This window comes from Bacillus rossius, chromosome 3, assembly GCF_032445375.1.
Source record: "Bacillus rossius redtenbacheri isolate Brsri chromosome 3, Brsri_v3, whole genome shotgun sequence".
Classification (NCBI taxonomy): Eukaryota; Metazoa; Arthropoda; class Insecta; order Phasmatodea; family Bacillidae; genus Bacillus; species Bacillus rossius.
The window spans coordinates 111496286-111518747 of record NC_086332.1 but is presented as its reverse complement, the minus strand read 5'-3'; the positions used below and the strand labels follow the sequence as shown (position 1 = coordinate 111518747).

The following is a 22462-nucleotide window of genomic DNA, read 5'->3' as shown; positions in this document are numbered from 1 at the left end:
CCCCTCCAATGACTGTACACATACAAGGTTAAAATAATTAAAATTTACAAAATAGATTTTCGTTACAACAAAAGCATTTTACCGGTTTTCTTCGTCAATATCATGCACATTTACCGAATATTTAGTCTATGCGTCAAAATATTTACTTACTGTCGTCCTCTTGGCATAATTTCAATGATTCAAGCATTCAACTGCTTTATTTTGCTGTCTATTTACATTGAAAACGGCATTGCAAAGTTTGATGTGCATTTGTTTTCTTTTTTTTTCTACCCAAGATATGGTCAACTGCTTTTACTCATGGCCAGAGACTTAAAAAATACACTACTAGTAGTAGTAGGAACTGTTTGTTTAGATGTGCGCACTTCACTTATTTTATTTGTGGCGAGGTATGGCCAATGGCTTTTCCGTAGCGGCAACATTTATGAAAAACTTAACAAAGTTAACTCACTGGAAAACTATATGCCGCTAAAACTGGCAATGTCAGCGACTCAATGGTTTCCATCTTCTGCACATATCGTTCAGTCTTTGGTCTGTTTGGTTTCCGTTTCCATCATTGATTGTTTACATTTTGTTGCCATCAGTGATTTTCAGTGATGTGCTGTATTTATTTATGCATTTATTATTTTTCTAACCAAGTTTCAGTTTAATTTTTATCATGATGGACGATAAAAAAAAAACGGAAACTGTATTCTTTAAAAGAAAAAAAATGGAAATCTTGAAGGAAGTAAACAAAGGCACAAAAAAATCACACGTGGCCAAGCAGTTTGGTTTGGCACCCTCTACACTCTCTACAATACTGAAAGAAGGGGGGAATATTGTAAAGATGTATGAACAATCATTGCTCAGTTCCAACCGCAAAAGAATATTCTTTTACAGAGATTGAAATTATTTAATGTTTTTCTCAAAATAAACCACTAACCCTGTAGCATAATGCAGCTCAAATAATTGATGATTATAGGGTAGATACATACATAGTTCCATTTTGTTTTGCCATTGCATTCTGTAGTATGGGAATAGTATATGTATGTACGTTGGGATATTTCAGTTTAAAGAAATTTCAGTATAAAGAACAAAATCTCTTGCTATATAAGACTTTTTTATAACGAGATTTTACTGTATTTGTGTGAGGCATCTTGATGAGTGCTTCTAGCACTGTTTTACCTGCAAGTGCAAGGCTCTGAACTAGCATGCAGTCTTCTTGTTTGCACAAGGCAACTATGAAGTTTGAGCGATAACCATAAAATTATATGGCAGAGAAAAGAAGTAAAAGATGTATTGTAAGTCCCTTGAGTGCTTTCAATAAACTCTACCAGATGTTCCAGGTCTAAAAATTATTCTGGTAACACCTGTTTCAACCATTTTCACTTCTCTGAAATACAGTTTAGAAACAAATTACGGAAACTGAAACACACATCCGTCCTCAGAGTATTCCTAAATGCTTTTTGTAACCAGACCTCACACTGATATCTTGAATAGTTTTCAAATGGCTGACTTCTTCTGAAGCTCTGCACCATGGTTGTGTGGCCCTTAAGATTAATGAAAACATTCCCAGTCCATTGTTTGAAGGAAAATAACATTTGTATCAGTTATTCAAATTTTATAAGATTAAATTTATAAATTTTATAAAGCAGAAAAATTAAGTTAAGTTACTGCTTGCTGAGTGTTTGGATGGTAATGGCAGAATTGAGCAGTTGCGAGGGCTTTAGAATAAATAATAATTTGATTGCTTTCACATAAGATTTTCAATTAGTTGATAAAATGCTGACTTTTGCCCATGTAGACACAGGAACTAAGATTGGATTGAAATTAATTTTTTGACAGTATATGAGCTTTTAGAAGCTGGAGACTTACAGAGCCTAAACCTGTGAGATGTCATAGGGCAGAGATGTCGGGAACTGATAGAATGATTTCAATGTTTAAAAAAAGCTAGAAATATTTTAAATTTAGCTTTAATATTGAAATCTGTTACATGTACTTAAATTGTACATTTTTATGATTGATAGGCACTAGCAATATTTTAAAATGCCTACTAAAATTTTTTTATGTATACAGTATTTTATGACCAGTGCACAACACTGATAGTTTTGTGTAGGACAGTTAATAAACACTATCTTAGGAAATCTTATACTTTAGTCTGAGCAGTGTTCCCTTTCCTTGTCTGAATGCAGGCCATGGTCATTGCTCACCCATTGTGTGTGTTTCCAAGAGCGCTGTCTTTGTGTTGCTAGTGAGGACGCAGATCGGCTCGATGACCTGGCTCAGATGAGGGTTTCTCTGCGCAAGGAACAGGAAGCCTTTAAGGTAGTTTTCACGACGTGCTCAAGAACTGGTTCTAGTGTGGTAGGGGGAACGAGGCTCTGCTTTTTCCAAGATATAGTAATTTTAATGAATTTGTGTAACTGGTACCTGTAAAGTTGTAGCTCATTATATCACTAACTATTATAGAGTAGGAAAATAACTGTCCATCTTACCTCACTAAACCTCTGCTTCATACTGTCAGAACTAAGTTAATGGTATGTTTATGACCCAGTGCCACTAAAAGGTTGATTCAAAACAGACTGATTCCAGCTCTGATAAGAATCAACAGAGGTTTCAGGCTAAGTAAAGGACACCTAGCATATGCTCAAAATAAATTGAAATGAAAATTTCAATTTTGAAACATGAGGAAAGTAATTCAGTAAGTATTACATGTGTTGATGTAAGTAGCCCGTTAGTGTGTCTGTCCCTGATTGGTGGAAAATGTGGCAACAATGGCGAATTAAGAACTAAGTAGTTTATTTTATGAGGGAAATTAAAAAAAAATAGAGAGTTCTTGTGTTCAATAATTTACATCAACAGTGGATATTACCTTATCATTCTCAACTTAAAAGTTGCCTTTGAAGTTTGTGATCCCAGGTGTTGGAGCAGCTAACTATGTATTATCCAAACTAACACAACTTTGCCCTTCATCAATACCTCACATATTTACTCATAACTACAGGGAGAGAAATATCCCTCCTCCTCCTTCCTGCTCTATCACTGATGAGCATGCCCCCTTACCTGACAGTCATTCCAAGCCCTGCATCTATCACTTAGAGCATGTCCCCTTACCTGACATTTGTTCCAAGCCCTGCATCTATCACTGATGAGTCTGCCTATTAGGTGAAAGTTGTTCCAAGCCCTGCAGCTATCACCAATGAGCATGCCCCTTTCCAATTCATCTGTCTAAGACTGTAGAATAATTCTTAAAACGGTCCAAATACATAACCCATCAGCTGATGAACAGGATGCAATTTGGGTTTAAGGTCTTAAAAATAAAAGGGGAATCTGAGAGCTGTGGCATGGTAGAAAACCCACTGACTCTTTGCAATATCTGCCACATATTCCTTAAAAAAAAAGTTGGCATTAAAACCATTTTGCTTGGGTGAGAGAGCTAGTGATGCCTGGCAACGGATAACAGACAATTTGTGATGAACAGTCAAACAGTAACATATTGTATTATGGTGTTTTTGGTACACTATTCACTATTGTGCTGTGGTAGGATCTGTGTAGCCCCGTGGATTCACTTCTAGCAGTAGAGTGAATAGTACAGTATTCAGGCTGCAGTGAGGATGTCTGTTGCAGAGAGAGCAGGCGGAGAAAGAGGAGGGCTGGGAGAAGGAGCAGCAGATGCGTATGGAGGCTCTGGAGACTGCTCAGCGCGAGCTGGAGAAGGTATGTTCCAACACCTGGCATGCATGTTTACCTGCTGTCCCTCTGTCTTCGGAGAAGGTGTAGGAGCTGATGCCGGCTCTAGTATCTGAGGCACAATTCTTCAGGGTCATGGATGCAATGTATAGCCTCTCCGCACCAAGGTGTTTACTAGTTAGCTCTGCCTGAGACTTCTCATCCTTCAACATATTCATATGTTGGAAAGAGGTATCTGGCGAGGTGGAAAAGAACCCTCTGTGCAGGCAGAAGGTTTGAAAACTTTACTAAGAGAGAGACTTCAAGCCCTTCAGAAACTCAATGGTGAGAAATGCTTGGAAGTTATCCAGGATGTTTCAACCAGATGGAACAATGAATTTCTTATGTTAGAAAGACTTCTAACAATGAAAAAGTCTATAAATGCAGAACTAGCTACAAATCCCTGCTCTGATTCTACACTTACAGAAGGAGAATGGTGCTTGGCTGAGTCGTACGCTGCTCAATTACAGCCACTTCATCAAGCAACAACAGAAGTATGCTTGGATACCAAACCAACTTCCTATGGTTCTACCAATAGTTTTTGGACTAAAGCAGATGAACAATAAGTTTATTAGAGAGAAACAAGGATCAACAGGCATTACATTTGCAAGAAATATTCAGAAAGCGCTGGCTGGAACAACACGATTTCCTGAAAAATATTCTCAAGAAAATCCAACCCACTTAATGTCGATGCTTCTAGATCCTCGTTTCAAAAACATAATTCTTCCAGAACATGAGAAGATAGTTGCACACAAACTGCATGATGAAGTAGAAGAATGTGTGAGGAGCACATTGAGGTCAACACACACTGCAGGTAAAATGTTATTTGTAAATTTACTTTAAAGTAAGTGTATATTAATTTTTAAAAATTTAGGAAACAATTTAAATTGTGTTGCTTTCTTTCCAGATTGTGCTAGTGAATCTTCTGTAACATCAAGCAGTTTATGGGAAGCATTTGATGATGCAGTCCAAAACACAAAGATGAATGTGCCAGATTTCTATCTGGAATTTAATTTGGCAAGACTGCAAGTGGATGAATATCTTGCAGAAAAAACAATTTCAAGAAATATATACCCATGGAAGTGGTGGAAAGAAAATAAAACACGATTTCCTGCTTTCAGAAAAGTTGTTCGAAAATACTTACCTATTCCTGCAACTAGTGCTGCAAGCGAACATGTTTTCTCTCAAGCAGAAAATGTAGTTACCGCTACAAGAACTCGTTTAACAGAGGAACACGTAGAGGAGTCGGTGTTCTTGCACAAGAACTTGTAGATAAGCATACATGTATTCTTATAAATGTTAATTCTTTACACGTGATGTTAATAGGTGGCTAGTAATAATTCATTTAAATGCAAACATTCTAGTCTAAAGTAAAACTATGTACATCAGTAATATATGCTTGCAATAGCTTAAGGTTGGAGTTTTTTCCACTTGCTTAGTTTATTAATATGTATATTTTAACTAATGCAATTTATAATTTAAAATTTGAAATATATTTAGTGAAGAATCTGTAGGACTAATGTACAAGATGAACAGATATTTAACTATAACTTATGCATACATTTTTATGTGTGTTGTTAAACTAATTTATATGTGATTTATTTTACCATGTTAAAAATAAAGCACATCTTGTTATATACATAAAAAATGTTGGCTATTCGACTCGAAAATACTCTATTCTTTGGCACTACTCGACTCGACTTAAAAAAGCACTACTCGTGCACCCCTAATAAAATGTATGCCCAGCTATTTTCAAACGTACATAAGTTGTGGTTTGAACCCCATTAGGTTGTTTTCTTGCCAACAGAGTAATTAAAGATTTTTTTTGTGTGTTATTGAAATAGATTATTTATAACATGTGTTTGGTGTTAATTTTGTTCTCAAATGATAAAGAATAATGTTGTGGACACTGGCTACCAGAACTGTTGTTGAAGATTGGCACGAGTGACGGCCAGCTGAGATGTGTTGGAAGGGAGTGTGAGAGGGCTCAGGCGAGGGCGCGGGCGTGCGCAGGAGAAGCGGCAGATGGAGCAGCAGTTCGCGGCGCAGTGCAGCCGCCTGGCCGAGGACTGGAAGCTGCTGGAGAAGCACCAGCAGGACAGCCTGGCCGTGCTTCACGCTCGCGAGGAGGAGTTGCGCCAGCGCCAGGAGTCCCTGCTGTGGGAGCGCAACGAGGAGATGGCCCAGGTGCGGAGTGCTGCCTCCCTCCCCCTGCACCTTGTTCCTGCCTGGGGCAGAACGTCAATCCCGACCATCCCATTTTCTGATTTCACTCCAAGTAAACATTGCAGTTTACTTTAGTATTTTTGTCACTCTATCAGTTTTGTAGCATTGTTTTTTATGCTTTTCAAATCAAAATCAATTAAGTCAGTTCAGAATATTTTGATTGTTCAGTGGCTTTTTAGTGTCAAATTTTGAAACTTTGTATTTGCTAATGCATAGTTGTGAGTTGAAACCATCGTGCACTTGGGAATTTTATTTCAAATCTTTAAATTTTTAAAGTACTGACTTGAAAATTGAGATATTAGCATCTGGAAACTAAATCTTAAATTGGTAGCAGGCAGCTTTGTATAAAGTTCGTGTAGTTCTAAACTGGGATCACAGCAACCTGACTGTGTTTACCTATGCCCTTTATATTAGTTGAGGGATATGTCCACAAGCCACTATATTTTTGTTATTGATATGCAGTAAAAAATTATAAAATATATTATTTTGCATTGCATGCCAGATGCTTCATTTTATTTGTGTTGTTTTTTATTTCTCTTTTAGTAATTGTTTTGTTTTGGTTTATCGCATGCCCCTTCCTATAGATAAGTTCAGAACACATGAGACTTGCAGCCTTGAAAAACAGACTTGAAATAAAGAAGCGGAACTTTATTCAGTTCATGTCAGGCAAGTTGCGGCAAATGAAGCTCCAGAGGCGGCGGAGCAGAGATTACACCCAGGTGAGACTAGACTTATGACACATGACACACAGGGTGGTGGTTTACTATTGGGACTTCCTCATTGCATTAGTGTGTAGTATTCAATTATTCTTTCGTTGTTTGTTTTCCATTGTTCAAAATTTGCGCAGAAACATTGAAAGGAAGTACTGTATGTACCCGTATATGGGTCAAACATTTTATGCATATTTTCAGTTTAAAAAAATGCAGTGCTTTCCTTATGCAATTTTTTCACTTTGGGTTAAAAAAGATAATATTGCACTGTGTGGTTGAATATTTGCAAAAACAAAATAACTTACCTATGTTGGATTTTAATAAGTATAAATCTCAGAGTACGTATAATTGGTTGATAAACATATCTCGGCAGTAGTGTGAAGCTCTGTAAGCAGCACAGTTATAAAACATCTCCCGTATCTGACATCCGCCCGGTCAGCGGCGGTCAGCGCCGGAAAGTGACATGTCTGCTGCACTGCTTGTAAGAAGGGGAACCAGCCAGAGGAAGCAAGAGTGTGTGGGTGTGCGTGAAGCCATGTGGCAGTGTTGAAGGTTCTCCCACTCTCATCGTTGTAAATGTCTCATGAACTGGCACCCTACACAACGTATCTTATCTTGACAGATGTTCATGACACAACTGTGCCCAAATATATTTGTTTTTGCATGAGATTTCCCATGATTTCAACTGAACATTCCGTGACAAAACTGCAGCCTTCGTTAGTTTTTATAAGTGCATCTTTTATATTTCTCCAGCCCCGCTCAAGTTTGCCAATAACGTGAGTGCTGGTTTTTATAGCAGGAACTGACAAATAGTAACTTGCCGCCTCTTCTCTCTCCATGGAAAAGGGATGGTTAAAAAAAACTAAAGCAATAGATAAAAGGGAAACAAGGGTATAAAAAAATAGCCATCTTTTCCTTGTTAGTACTGTGGAAAATTGGAGGGGTTGTAAATATGGGGTGGGGGGGGGAGAGAAGTGGAGCCTCACATCCTCCCATAGTAAATAGAAAGAGACCCTATGGTCAATACTAGTGCTGTATTTCTTACATGCCAACAGAACAGAACACACATCTTTACTTGTATCCATTGAACTCTATTGAAGACAGATATATAGTGTGACCCTTATTCAAAGGTGACCCTTGCAGTGAAAATGTTAGGTTTTTTTTGCCCAAAATTAAAGGTGTGACCCATATATATATATATATATATATATATATATATATATATATATATATATATATATATATATATATATATATATATATATATATATTTTTTTTTTTTTTTTTTTTTTTTTTTTTAACAGCATCAAAATGTGTTGGACACTGCTGTGAGCCGAGCCTTGTGTTCCTCAGGATGCCCCTGTCTACCCCATAATGCACTCTTGTCACTGCTCCATCCAACATCCGCCTCGCATCCCCTCTGATAACTATGGCTGTGCAGTTCCGGTTTGGTTTTACATAAAGATCCTCGGTTCTGGTTCCAGTTTCACTTCTTATAAAGTGAAAATAATGTTCTTGTGTTTCACTAAGTATGAATGCAGTTAGCCGGGTCATCTTGTAATTATTAAAAACTATTAAAAAACAGAAAAGAGAACTACATTCTATGCTTTAGCGAAAACCTTCATTTTTTTTAAAAAGAATATTTAAGCCTACTTACACCCTTGGAATAGTTAGGTTAATATTTGCTGGCATCAAAATTTTGACAGTAAAGATACCTTCCAAGTTTCTCGTTCATCATTTTATAAGTTTTTCTAACAATTAAAAAGTAATTTTCTCTTTATAGGCTAAATATTTAACCTTAACGTACTTTGTTTTGTAATGCAATGTGTTTCGCTTGCATACTTTGTTTATATTGTAATTGCCCTTTAATGTACGAATGACCAGAAATTGTAACATTCTAACCAGCAAAAAACAGGACCACCAATGTACAAGAGGAACTGAAAGACACCATATTGTTTGAAATTTTTTTTTGTACCATAACAGTTAGTTTTGTTATTATTTGAAATTTTTTACTTTGGTAAAGCAGAGGTCACACATGAAAACAGTTCTAGTAGGCAGTCATTGTGGATTTCAGAAATTCTATTTAAATATACCTTGTGCAGGACTGCCACTGGTTTCTAACTTAAATCCTGGTCTCAGCCCTAAAAAAAAAACCCGGAAAATCCCTCAAACTTAAAGTAGAAATCCAGTAAAAAATCCTACAAACTTAAACTGAAATACTGTAAAATCCTTGCAATCTAAATAAAATAACCATACAACAAAATTTTAACCAGGAAACTTACCAAAAATATATTCACTTTTGTTACTAAAAGACTGGTAAATTAAATTAGCTGAATTAAAATAGACACATATTTTTAAAGCAAACTCTTGAAAAATACAAAAATCCATAAAGATATTTCTACTCAATGAATAGTTTGTGGTCATGAAGCTGACTTGTTTATGTTTTCACTGCTGAGTAATATACGGCAGTTGTGGACTGATATACTTAGTTTAAATAAATACTGTCTTTCACAAACCACTTTTTGAGATTTCTTGCTTTCTTTCTCATCTGAAGAGTGGGCTTGAATTCACTCTTTTTCTTCCTAGCAGATACTTGCATCAAAGCATTGGTGACTGCAGAGATGACCGATGTGTGGGATGGTGATTTTTAGTTTTTACTAAATAGATGCTAAAATATGTTAAATTATATTTTTTCCGCTATAAAATGCTAAATCTAGACTATTCCGAGATAAATGCGAAATCAAGGTAAAAAAACGTAGATTCGTCTTCACTCTACACAATTTATTTACCGATTGTATTTTGTTTCAGTTCAGTATCAAAAGAAACCATCATTTTATGGCGTATTCAGCACAAGTATCTTTTTGTCACGTCATTCACAACTACTATTGTTCGTAAATATTGAATGTAGAATGGCAATCCGTGCCTCGCAATTGTAAACAAAGCAAAGAACAACTAGCTGGAAGATTGTACGTCATCTTGCAGAGTACAAGTTTTTAGGCCACCATATTGCGACATCTCTGCTTCGTTGCGCTAACAATTGTAAGTCCCATTTTCTGGCTGTGTTTCACGTGAACGCCGCGTTCTTGTGTAGTCTGTGGAATGTTGCGTGTTTACGAATATGTGCATACTCGTGAATGTGTTGTATACTGTTATTTCTCGTGGTAAAAATGGGACGAAACGTCATTTCCATTCGCAATCGTATAAATGAATACAAAAGTGAACAATTATAGCAATTTTAATTTATGTAATCGCCATCTGGAATGGAAAAAAAAGATTTACTTGAAAATCACATTAAATCTGAGGGACATCAGACTGCAAAAAAAAAAAAAAATATTCACCGAGAAGTCGGTTGAAGAAAAAAAGTTGGTAAAACGGCAAGCAACGGTTTCTTTTTTAAAAATATACCTTTCTTCAATAATGTAAAATGAGAGAATTGGCTAAATTGTGTTTTTTAAATGCTACAAAATGCTAAATTTCAAATTCAAAATGCTAAATGTCATTATTTTAAATGCTATAAATCACCATCTCTACCGATGTGCTGTTTTTATGAGTTTCAAATGTCTGAATGCTCTCTCTACACTCGCATTACTGTGAGGGTGAATCAACATTGCTCGTCCCAACTTGCAGATTGTTGGAAAATGCGGTTTGCCATTTCTCTCTTACTTGGACACATTGTGCCAAAAACAACATCAATGGAGTCTGTAGCCTGTATGTCTGATAAAGATAAATCCACAAGTGAATAAGCAAAATACTCAGTATTCAAGGAATCGTGATGGTTAGAAATGACTTTTGGGAAAGCTTTGGCCAGATTTTCGACCTTCACCCATTCTCCACACTCTTTCTTGGCTGGGTCGAAAACGTCTTACGTTTTGAATAACATGATTATGTAGCGGCAGAAGACGATACTCCTCTTTGGTCCCAGTTTCATAAAACTTCCTTATGTTGTTAAATAATTAATTACACTTGTTCGGATGAGGATATTTTGTTCTCTGCTGGGAATGTATGAGCTGAATGACCACTGAATAGAGAAGAATTAGACAGTTCATTATGTTGTTCAAAATTGATTGAGGTCAGATTACTTTTCTGTACAACACCAAACTGAACGAAACAAGCAATTATTTGCCGCAGCAGTACACATATATCACTGTACAATTTGTGTAGGTATGGTTGTTCTTGCTGGAACAGTACATCATTAAACTTGGCAAATCGTGGTAAAACTATTTTAAGGAAAAGAAAGAACAATTTGGCCGAACTTGAATGCAGTGTTCTGATTTGTTAAACCAATTTCAAACTGCCATCTTTTGATTCAAAAGAATCAAAATATTTGGTCAAAGCTGGCCATTGCTCAAGTAGACGATTCACACACTGAAGCATGGCCAGCCATCTGGTGAAACATGGGCGCAAAATCTGTTGTACATGTCTATATTCATTGTGGCGTTTTCCAGATATTTTGAAGAAAAAATAAATATCTCGTAACAACTGCTCGCACATATTAGGTAGTTCAGCACATGCATGTGATGCAGCCAGATGTGCAGCATGACCGGTGCATTGTTGAAACCATATGTTCCCTTGCTGTCCCCTTACTCTGGAAAGCACAGAAGTGAACTCCCCAACCACAACCATTGCCTTTGCACCATCTGAAGAAATGCTTAGACAGTTCCTCCAAGGTATTTCATCTTCTCGAAATGAGCTGCTCTCGATGTTAAAAAGATTTTCACCAGGTGCTTTGCCTTCAATAGCCACCATTTACTTGTATAACTGTGTTTATACTTGCTGATCTGGAAAAAATCTTACCAATATAATCATTTGTCTATGAACTGTTATGTCAGTAGACTCGTCAATTAAAAGAGTAAAGAGAGAAGTTCTCTTTGCATTCACAATGTCTTCTTCTTCACAATAGGCTAATGCCTGCTGAATAATCATACCTGTTTTTGTGTGACCACAATGAAAGTTTTTTGCTATGTTACTGTCTGGGAACATATTTGGCACTAGTTTAACAAAGTTATCACTTGAACTTATTGGTAGGTTGTTTTCACAAACAAAATTTGCCATTGTAAATCAGCATCAACCACACCATTATTTTCTTTCAATACAAAACTGGACTGCGACAAACTCTGTTCTATGCCCCTTTGATTTATTTTGTGACAATCAGTATTTCCGTGACGTCGCAGACCCTTAAGCCCCCCCATTGACAATGTTGAGCATAGAATTACAAACTGTGCACTTAGCTTGGTAATCGCTGCTCCCTGGCTTCATCCATTCTAGTTGGTTTTCCCACTCTCGTTTATACTATAGCTTAAACGGAGCCCGATCTGGTGACGCCTTACGTTTTTTGTTCATCGTAAGAAGGGGTGCAAATATTTAATTCCAATTTAAATCACCAAGACCTGGAAATTGTACAAAAGCAACACAACAAAATCTTAAGAAAATAGCTAAGCAAAAGCAATAATCATAGATAACTGGATAATCAACAATAGAACCTCATTTTTATGTACCCAGGATTATGAATTGCAGTGTGTTGTGTATGTAGGGTAATTGTGGACTGGTGACAAATGTGGTGTGTTGGCACCACTGTTTAGGAGGCGGAGTTGGTGTGCTTGTTGTGTGGAAGACAGTTGAGTGAGGATGCATGATGGCGTTCGTTATGTATCGTGTTGTGTTGTAAACTGGCAAATAAATACCTACAATAAGGAATAAAATGTGTAACAGTAAACTCAACATCTGGCGACGAGGATGGGATTGAAGTGCCCCAGTGCTTAATGCATGCGTCGGTTCGCCCTAGTATTTAATTAACGAGTCGTTATATCGGCATCTCCGCAATGGCTTCTTTGTTAGGCAACATAGAAGAATTTGATGTGGCAAATCCGCAAGGTTGGGATGCCTATGCAGAGCGTCTTGAGTTTTACATGCAAGCAAACGAGGTTATAGGCGAAGAGAAGAAACGTGCAGTGCTTCTTAGTGTGTGCGGTCCGAAAATGTATGCGGTAGTAAGATCGCTTAATTCTCCAGCTTCTGTGGCCTCCACATCATATGCAGATATTATGAAAATTTTGAAAAATCATTTCTCCCCTAGGCCGTCGGAGATTTACCAACGGTTCAAATTTCATCGTCGCGATCAAAAGGACGATGAAAGTGTAGCAGAGTACATTGCAGAATTGCGTAGGCTAGCAGAACACTGCAACTTCGGCGCTAATTTGGACCTAACTCTCAGAGATCGATTTGTGTGCGGGATGAAGGACGAGACAGTGCAACGTCGGCTATTAGCAGAAACGGCATTGACATTCGCACAGGCACAGGAGAAAGCCCTTGTTGCGGAGGCAGCAAACCAAAATACCAGAGACATCCGGGGGGCTGTGTCCAAGCCGGTGTACACTGACTACGTAGGGCAAGAAGCACCACAGGGTAATGGGGTGCAACAAGCAGCGGGGGTCGACAGGGTGAGCAAGGTTAAGCAACCTCCCAGATACAATCAAGGGGTAAGATGTACTGGATGTGGTGGACAACATTTACGAGCTGCTTGTCGGTTCAGGAACGTGGAATGCTATTTTTGCAAACGGCCTGGCCATCTGGAAAAGGTATGTAGACAGAAGGTACGTGAGATGAACTCTAAGGGTAATGTTCACACAGTGGAGGAAGTCCCGGAGGTGCAGTTGGGCACAGTGACAGGTAGTACTGAACCATATATTTACAACTTATGGAAGATAACAGCAGCAGGATGTGAGGAATTGTGCACAACTGTATTAATAGATGGTCAGGCTGTTGAAATGGAATTAGACACAGGGGCTGCGGTGTCAATTATAGATGAATTGACTTTCCAGGCAATTTATGCAAACAGAAAACCTGCACTGTCTAGAACCACTTGTGTGCTGTATGACTATAGCAAAAATTCTATTGAGACATTAGGCTCGTGCAGGGTTCAGGTGACATATGGTGGGCGGAGGTGCATGCTTCCATTGATAGTTTCCAAGGGGCGTCATCGCTCTCTGTTGGGCCGAAACTGGATGCAACCGTTAGGGATTGAAGTGAAGGGGGTGTTAAAAGTAACGGGGGTGCTATCAGAGTTAGTCTCAGAATTTCCCGAGGTATTTAGTGAAGAATTGGGCGAATTTAAGGGACAACCTATAAGATTCCAACTAGACTCTAGTGTGGCTCCGGTGAGGTTAAAACCTCGTGCAGTACCATACGCCCTGCTACCGAAAATTGAAAAAGAACTGGAAAGATTAGTAACACAAGGGGTATATACGCCGGTCACGTACTCAGACTGGGCCACACCCATTGTTCCAGTCTTGAAGCCAAATGGTGATGTGCGAATATGCGCTGATTATAAAAGCACATTGAATAAGGCATTGAAGGAGGATCTATATCCTGTTCCACCAATCAGCCAACTGCTTGCAAAACTATGTGGAGGCAAAGTATTTGCAAAAATTGATTTGGCACAAGCATTCCAACAGTTACGAGTGGATGAGAGTGCGGCAGCAGCGCAAACTATCATCACACATAAGGGGGCATTCAAAGTAAATCGTCTGCAATTTGGGGTGCGAGTAGCACCAGGGAAGTTTCAACGATTCATGGAAGACCTACTGGCGGGGCTAGAGAACGTCGTGCCGTACTTTGATGATGTACTAGTGAAGGGCACATCCATGGAAGAGTTGCTCATCAATGTGCGACAGGTACTACAGCGTTTCAGAGATGCTGGTATACATGTCAAGGCAGAGAAATGTGTGCTGGGGGCTTCAGAAGTTACATTTCTAGGCTATGTGGTGGATCAACATGGGTTACGGCCCACCCCCGACAAGGTGCAGTCCATTCACGATGCACCAACACCAGCAAACAGAGATGAATTACAGGCATATCTAGGTCTTCTTAATTTTTACCATGCATTTCTGTTGGATAAGGCTAGTGTAGCAGAACCTTTGCATCAGCTTTTGAAGAAAGACGCTCGCTGGGAATGGACCACGGTGCAGGATGCAGCTTTTGCGGCTACAAAGGCTCTGTTAACCTCAAACTCTTTACTAGCTCACTACGACCCACAAAAGCCACTTATATTAACGTGTGATGCATCTCAGTATGGAATTGGAGCTGTTCTTAGCCAACCGAATAATCAGGGGGAAGAAGTGCCAATTTGCTATTATTCACGAACCATGACGTCAACAGAGCGGAAGTATGCCCAAATTGACAAGGAGGCTTTAAGCATTATAGCGGGGGTCAAGAAGTTCCATAATTATGTTTATGGTCGGCAGTTTGAAATACGCACTGATCACAAACCATTATTAGGACTGTTCACGACCGATAAAGTCACACCAAACATAATCTCGCCCCGAATGCTTCGCTGGAGTGTAATACTAAGTGGGTACGATTTTGTGTTGGTGTACAAGCCAGGATCTAGTATTGCGAATGCGGATGGCCTCAGTCGGCTACCAAGAGCAACCCCAGAGATGGAGGTACCAGCACCCATGGAAGTGCTGCTTCTGGAAGTGTTAGACACTCCCCCCCTCAGGGCACATCACATTGCAGGTATGACTAGGAAAGATCCCATTCTATCTAGAGTTTGTTCGTGGGTGGGAACTCGTTGGCCAAGTGACAAGTTAGGGGAAGAATTCCAGCCATATGTGAGGCGGCAGCATGAGCTATCACTGCACCGTGGATGTTTGCTGTGGGGATCGAGGGTAGTCATCCCAAGTGAGGGCCGAAATCCCCTTCTGCGAACTTTACATGCTTGTCACCAGGGAGTAGTAAGAACAAAGGCATTGGCTCGCAGTTATGTGTGGTGGCCAGGACTGGACAAGGAAATCGAAGAAATGGTACAGCAATGCGAGGTTTGTCAGTCCACGCGCCATGCGCCACCAAGGGCCCCAAACCACCCCTGGGAATGGACCAGGCAACCATGGTCACGCCTACATGTAGATTTTGCTGGCCCTGTTCAGGGGCAGGTGTTTCTGGTCGTCGTTGACTCGTATTCTAAATGGCTAGAGGTGCTTCCAGTGCCATCCACAGATGCTAGAAGCGTTATCACAGCAATGAGGTCTTTGATGGCTACCCATGGAATTCCAGACACGATTGTGAGTGACAATGGAACAGCATTCAGTTCGGCTGCATTCACTACCTTTGCAGATAACAATGGGATCAGGCTTATTAAAGTTGCCCCGTACCATCCATCATCCAACGGACAAGCAGAAAGGATGGTACAGTCGGCAAAAGAGATGTTGAAGCGGATGAGCGGCAGTGACCTTTCACAGCGTTTAGCTCGGATGCTGATAACACAACATGTAACACCTACAGCAGTTACAGGGACAAGTCCAGCGGAACTGCTGATGGGGCGTCGGCTAAGAACATGCTTGGATAAAGTGCACCCAGATCTGGCAGAGGACATGAAGCAAAGACAAGAAGACAGCATGACTACATCTCCACCAAGGAAGTTCAGGCCACAGGACCTGGTGTACGTCAGAAACATGGGGCGTGGGCAGAAATGGTTGCCTGCTAGAATCATTGAAGTAACCGGTCCATTATCATACAAGGTAATCACCAATGATGGGGTGTTGATGAGGCGGCACATTGACCAGTTACGGTCCAGACATGCCCACCCTCCGGAAGAAGCCATAGAAATGACCCCATATGCAGGCAGTGAAGTAAGGTCACCAATGGCAGTAGAGGAAGAAAAGGACCAGGCCGTACAAGGCCAGGGAGCGGAGGAGAGAGCAAGTCAGGACCTACCACCACCGTCTCCAGGTGAAGAAGCAGACTTCAAAGGGTTTTCGCCAAGAGTACCCATGGCTGCAGAACAACAAAGCACCTTCCAGTCTCCACTAGCTGCAAGGGAAACAAGCGAAGCTCGTACACCAAAACGGACCAGACCGGCCAGAGAATCTGTTAAGCCAGGCTGGATGAAGGACTGTGTCATGTAAAAGGGGAGGGGTGTTGTGTATGTAGGGTAATTGTGGACTGGTGACAAATGTGGTGTGTTGGCACCACTGTTTAGGAGGCGGAGTTGGTGTGCTTGTTGTGTGGAAGACAGTTGAGTGAGGATGCATGATGGCGTTCGTTATGTATCGTGTTGTGTTGTAAACTGGCAAATAAATACCTACAATAAGGAATAAAATGTGTAACAGTAAACTCAACACAGTGTTTAACGTATTATTTTTTTATTTGCACCCTCATTTTTTCTATATTACCTTTAAGCGAAAGCATTTCCCACAATTTATGTTACAACAGCTCTGCATTCAATACCAAACCATCAGAAAAGTTTATATGGAATATTAAAAGTTGAAAGTGAACATTGCGAAGATTTTTTTTATTTTACGTTACTGTCTGTGGTCACGGCATCTTTGCTTGCCATTGTAAACAAACTACCTACTTTATTTATGAGCCACGGTAATCCATACGCCCATGAACCAAAACTTTGGTGATGTGAATGCAAAAATTAAGTTCAGTTTTATATCTCTCCTTTTTAAACCATTTCGTATTATGTATGAAATTAATTTTAAATGCGGTTTTTACAAAAATAAACAGTGGCTTACTGTGCCCATGTTGAAATAATTTTTAGAGCAACATAACCAAATTCCTGAAAATATGGCCTTTTCATGCATGTTTGGCAATGCTCGTATTGCATTTATTTTAAAAAGGCAGTTTACAGCACTAAATTTCCAAACGTTGCTGTTTTTCTCTGCCATTTACAATATTTGTTTTACAAATGATGAAGAATCTACAGCTATGATGGAAATCCCATTAGAGAAAATCCTTAATAATTTAGTCAAATCCAGGAATCCGTTTGAGGGCCTGAAATCCATGTAAATGATAAAATCCATGAAATCTGCAGGCCTGTACCTTGTGTGCTTTAACAAAGACAAAATTTGAATAAAATTATGCCCTAAAAATTGTTGAAACTAAGATGGCATCTTTTGGTTCCTGTCCCTCCCCAAATTTGTTGTTTACTATACTCTTAAGACATACATTTTTCTTCATTATTACATCGCGAGATGTTGGTTACATTGAAAAAATATGTTTGTTTACCTTTACTGCATGATAAATGTATCGCCGTGCAAGGTAACCGAAACAAAAAAAAAATACCTGTAACTAAAACCGAATATTTGAAAAGTTGATTTTGTGTCGCCAAAATATTTCAAACTCAAATCATGCATGCCAATGATGTTACAAGCAACATCCATTATTATTGATAAAAGTTTTTCAACATACATTTGATTTAATAGTAAACAATTTAGAATTTGCTTCACATTTCATTTCAATTTCAATCCTAATTCACACATGGCCTAGCTGCAACTAGCTAGTTGGAAACACATGCATATTTTTTTTTTTAATATAAAATGAGCCTGATAAACAATGAATAATTACATTACGCAGAAAGCTGTGTTAATTTTACATAGTTACAATAATATTTTTTTATCGTTTTAGAATTATATAAACTACATCTTTATAGGCACCTTGTAAAAATTATTAACTTAGTTATAAGTAAAGAGAAGAAAAGAATTTTACCTAATAAATAGTGATTCACAATTTTTTAATAAATTTGCTTTGAATTTATATATAGAAATAAAATTATAGTCAACATAGTTATATAAAAATTTATGTCAATTATTTATTCATATAGTGTGGCCAGTAATTGTAAATGTTGGTGGTAGTATCAGGTATCTGTGGTAATATTGAGGTATCGGAGAGGGAGATATTGGAATAGCCCTACATTACGATTTAGTTATTCATTTAACGGGATTCGTGATTTTTAATACGTTTTTGTAAATACTTTTTTGTTTAATACTTTTATACCATACTCTGTGTTTAAAATTAATGATCAGGCTGTGTTATAGTATATGCTACATTTATTTGTGTCCTTTAAAATGTGCTAATGATTTTCTTAGCATCCGTCAATAAAAATCGGTTTTTTGCCTGAAGGGAGTTTGTAGAATATTAATTCTCAGTTTTTATTTGTCCAATGTATTGCTCTTCATTTCAGCAGAGACATTTTTATTTTTCTTAGATGTAGTAAATTATTTCCTGTCTTTGATTACTTGTAAAACAGCCTGTTCTCCAACTCTTCACATGATCTCTTCACTCCTTTTCGTCCTATTTAACTCTGTGTTCATCTCCAAATCCACATCTCCTTGGGTTGCAAATCGAACGTCCAAGTCTCTGCACCATAAAACGTAACAATTATGTACCGTATTTAATTACATCAGTGTCTCGATTAACCAAACTTGGATTAACTGAGGTTCCGTTTAGGGCTGAGCCGATACCACTTTTCACCGATTCCACCGATAGCGATTCTTATGGGCCGATACTGCCGATACTCGATGCCGATACTAACCAAAAAAATGTTTGTGTTATGAAAGGATATTTTACTTATAAAGTATTTTTTAATTTCATATTATAATGACAGTACCATCAAACGGTCAAAACACTTACTAACATGCATCTTACAATATTAATAAAATGCACACAAATACTTTTTTTTCACCCCACATGTTAAAGCATTGCCCCACCTCGTGATATTTCTTACATGGCAGAAAGTGCATGTAGCCTTGAAATCTTCATTTGATTGAAGAGTGAAGTATTTCCAAACTTCACTTCTCTTCCCAGCCATATCATCACCTTTAGAAAAATCCTTAAAATATCGCTTTAGGTTTAGATTTTAACAATTCAAGCTAACGTAAATACTAAATTGTAAACAAACACAATAACATAAGATCAGCAAAGCCATAGATATATAAATAACATGGAGATGGGGCAAGCTACTCAGACGTTCTTCAGCAACTGTTTCTATGATCGCGAGTGCTGTAAACGTGATCACGAGTGCAATTTACTTTATCGCGAGCACTGGTAAACATAACGTGAGGCAGTCTTTGCTCCACAGTTGGCAATGAATATTTTTTTAATTTATTTATTCAGTTTTTGTTCAGTGGATCCCATGTGGAGTTAAGGGCTCCGGGATATAACAAGTCAAGTCAATTTTATACAGATAATACATACATACATGCATACATACTGCATAAGTACAATTATTAAGGATTATAGAGTACATTGGTACATAAGAAATGGTATAAACGCAAGTTTAGGACATTTATACATTTATAGTATCCACGTCTCTATGGTTCTCGGGCTCCATTGTATTTTTAAAACAATCAACACGACCAGTTTTCTTTAAAACAGTAGTGTTGTGGGAAAGAATTTTAGGGTAATAGTGCATAAATTAGAAAATCAAACAATTATTTTAAAAATTAGTTTTGACTTTAAAAAAAACAGTTGCGTGAAATACTATTCCTTAGTGATTTTTTTCTAACAAAAACAATATAACACAGTTTAAGAACTTGGACTGAGGTATCGGCGCGAAGTATCGGCAAATATTTTACAGATGCTGCTGATGCCGATACTCTGAATATCGGCCGATACTTAGGAATTGGAATCGGCATCGGCCCAGCCCTAGTTCCGTTTCATCTGGGCTGACCTAGATAATAATCTAACTGTTGTTGAAAGCCTTAAGAAAATTACTTTAAAGATGCCATTTACTTGTTGGTCAAATAACTGAGTAACATGAAAGAATCCATGCTGAAGTAAAGCTAAAAAAATTTCCCCTTGAAAAATGATACCTCTAGGCCAACTGAAAAACAAGAAACCCTTTTCTTTTAATCCATGTTACCCAATATTTTGCTAATACAAGGTTGCAGCGTTCCACATTATCTGAGTCAATCAAGTCTCTACTGTATAGTTATTATTGTTAGAAATGTTACCTTGACATGCTGTCGGGGAGACACCACTGATGTCTGGCTGAGTTGGGTTGCAGCGGGAAGCGAGACATGTGGGCCTGGTGGTTGCAGACGCTCGCGAGCGGAGATGACTGGAACAACTGCGACTCCAGTCCGGACACTTGGGCGAGCCCCGCCACAGAAACTGACGTGGCCGGCCTGCAGGCTGTGAAGGAGCTGGCCAGGAGCCACGTGAGTGTTCGCTCAGCTGTTGTACTTTCAGCAACCCATCGCAAGCCAACAGCAATTTGAAATAGTGTAAATTGTCATTAATTTTGCAATTTTTTTTTAAATATTATTGTGATCCAACCCTCTAGTGTTAACATAAAGTATCTCTTTCTGCAATTAATCTAATTTAAAAAAAAAAAAAAACACATGGTATGTTAGCCACCACATGCATAAGAAATGAAACTTCACAGGTACAAAGCCAGGAAATGTATAGGTTACATTAATATTTTAACTATTTTACGTGCCAACTGTCACGACTATGAAAACTAGTGTAGAAAATCATAACCACAAATTCGCATCATGGGAAAAGTAGCAGAGTGTTAAACATCTGAAGGAATGCCAGGCATATGCAGAGCTGCTGAGGCCACTGCTGTGGATTACTTGGAACTAACACTAAAGCAAAATGCAAGACCATGAAGCCGGTTTTGTTTGAATCCTAGTAGCCAACCACACCTTTCATCCAGAATACAGGAGAAAATATGTGACAAAATATGGATAATATGGAGTGTTTGTGTGTTAGTTTAAGTGCCGATGAAGCATAAATGATAATAAAGCTAAAGTAACAAAAGTACATAAAAAAATTAATTATAATTGCCCATTTTGTATTCGAAACTATAAGTATGTATATATGGCGACTAGCTTAAAATCAGCGGCTTCGCTCGCACAATTTCAGAGTATTGCTAAAATATTAACATTTAAATAAAAGTAGGTTATTAATTCCAAACATTTTTATTAAATAAACAGACATAATAAATTTGTGAGATTCATAAAATATTTATTTCACAACCAAATTATTTAAGAATGATATTTTTTTAAGTGGGTATGGGGTCTTGTTAATTTTTAGTATAGATTAATTATCTGATTTTAAAACTTCTGTTTTAAAGTGTTAAATTATATATTCACTTTGATAAAATCACACTTTCCTTATTTTCATTTCATAAGGTAGATAATTTAAAAAAAAATTTAAACACACACCCACTTAAAGTTGAAATCCATTATTTGTTGGGATAACAACCACTTACGTATTTATTTAACGGAAATATGAAGTTGTCAGATGTGTAAATTTTTGTTTAAAGGCGTTTTCAAGCGTTATAACCTTTATCGGTTCGTTGCTGCTATGTAGCGCATATAAAAATATAGCTAGCACAGGTTGGGAACATTCATGTTTGCTTACGTTGATGTCTGTGTAGTGTGTGCACATGTATTTGAAAATCAGTATTGATAGCTCGCCGAATGCATGCACCGTGCATGCTCTGTATTGTGTGGAGTAAACTAAATTTGATAGCCTGCACTTTATCATGGTTAGTTTGTACTACGATAGCATAAACTGTGTGACAATTATGTGATATAACATGGTAAATTTTGTAACAATTTAATAAACAGTTAATTAATAAAGTATAGTAGTGTTGTGGCATTTAAAAAGAGGGATTTTTTTTTATAAATGAACAATATTTTAATCTAAGTATTTTAGCTAAGAAAAATGGTGGACATTCACGTCAAAACTTAGCTACAAAAGATTGTAAATTAGAAAAAAAATAGCATCTTTAGCTTTTGGCCCCTAGTTATAAATGTGTACAATGGTATATTAAATCATGATAGTTCTCCTGTATTTGTTTATGGAAAATGCCAAGTGCATAGAAAATGTACTATATTTGTAAGGTAAATTTCCCATACAAATATACAGGTTAATAATGTCCATTACATGTTTAGGAATGTTATCAAAAATTTCTTACAGTTTGGGTATGCTAAAACCACCGTAGGATGCTAAAGTATTTTTACGATTTATAGTTTTTCTATAAACTCTGCTATGTGTAGCACTGTTTTATTTGCAGATCTCAAATTGAA

General features: G+C 37.9%; 1 protein-coding gene across 3 annotated transcripts in view; it reads left to right on the top strand.

Annotated features, from left to right (window-relative positions):
* LOC134531132 (kinesin-like protein Klp98A) overlaps positions 1-22462 on the top strand; it is a 211020-nt gene that overhangs the window by 139753 nt on the left and 48805 nt on the right. For all 3 annotated transcript variants that reach the window (XM_063366715.1, XM_063366717.1, XM_063366716.1), the window contains 5 exons: positions 2229-2301; positions 3604-3693; positions 5719-5892; positions 6516-6650; positions 20462-20581. In XM_063366715.1, coding sequence (XP_063222785.1) covers positions 2229-2301; positions 3604-3693; positions 5719-5892; positions 6516-6650; positions 20462-20581 — 592 coding nt within the window. The remainder of the gene's footprint in view (positions 1-2228; positions 2302-3603; positions 3694-5718; positions 5893-6515; positions 6651-20461; positions 20582-22462) is intronic.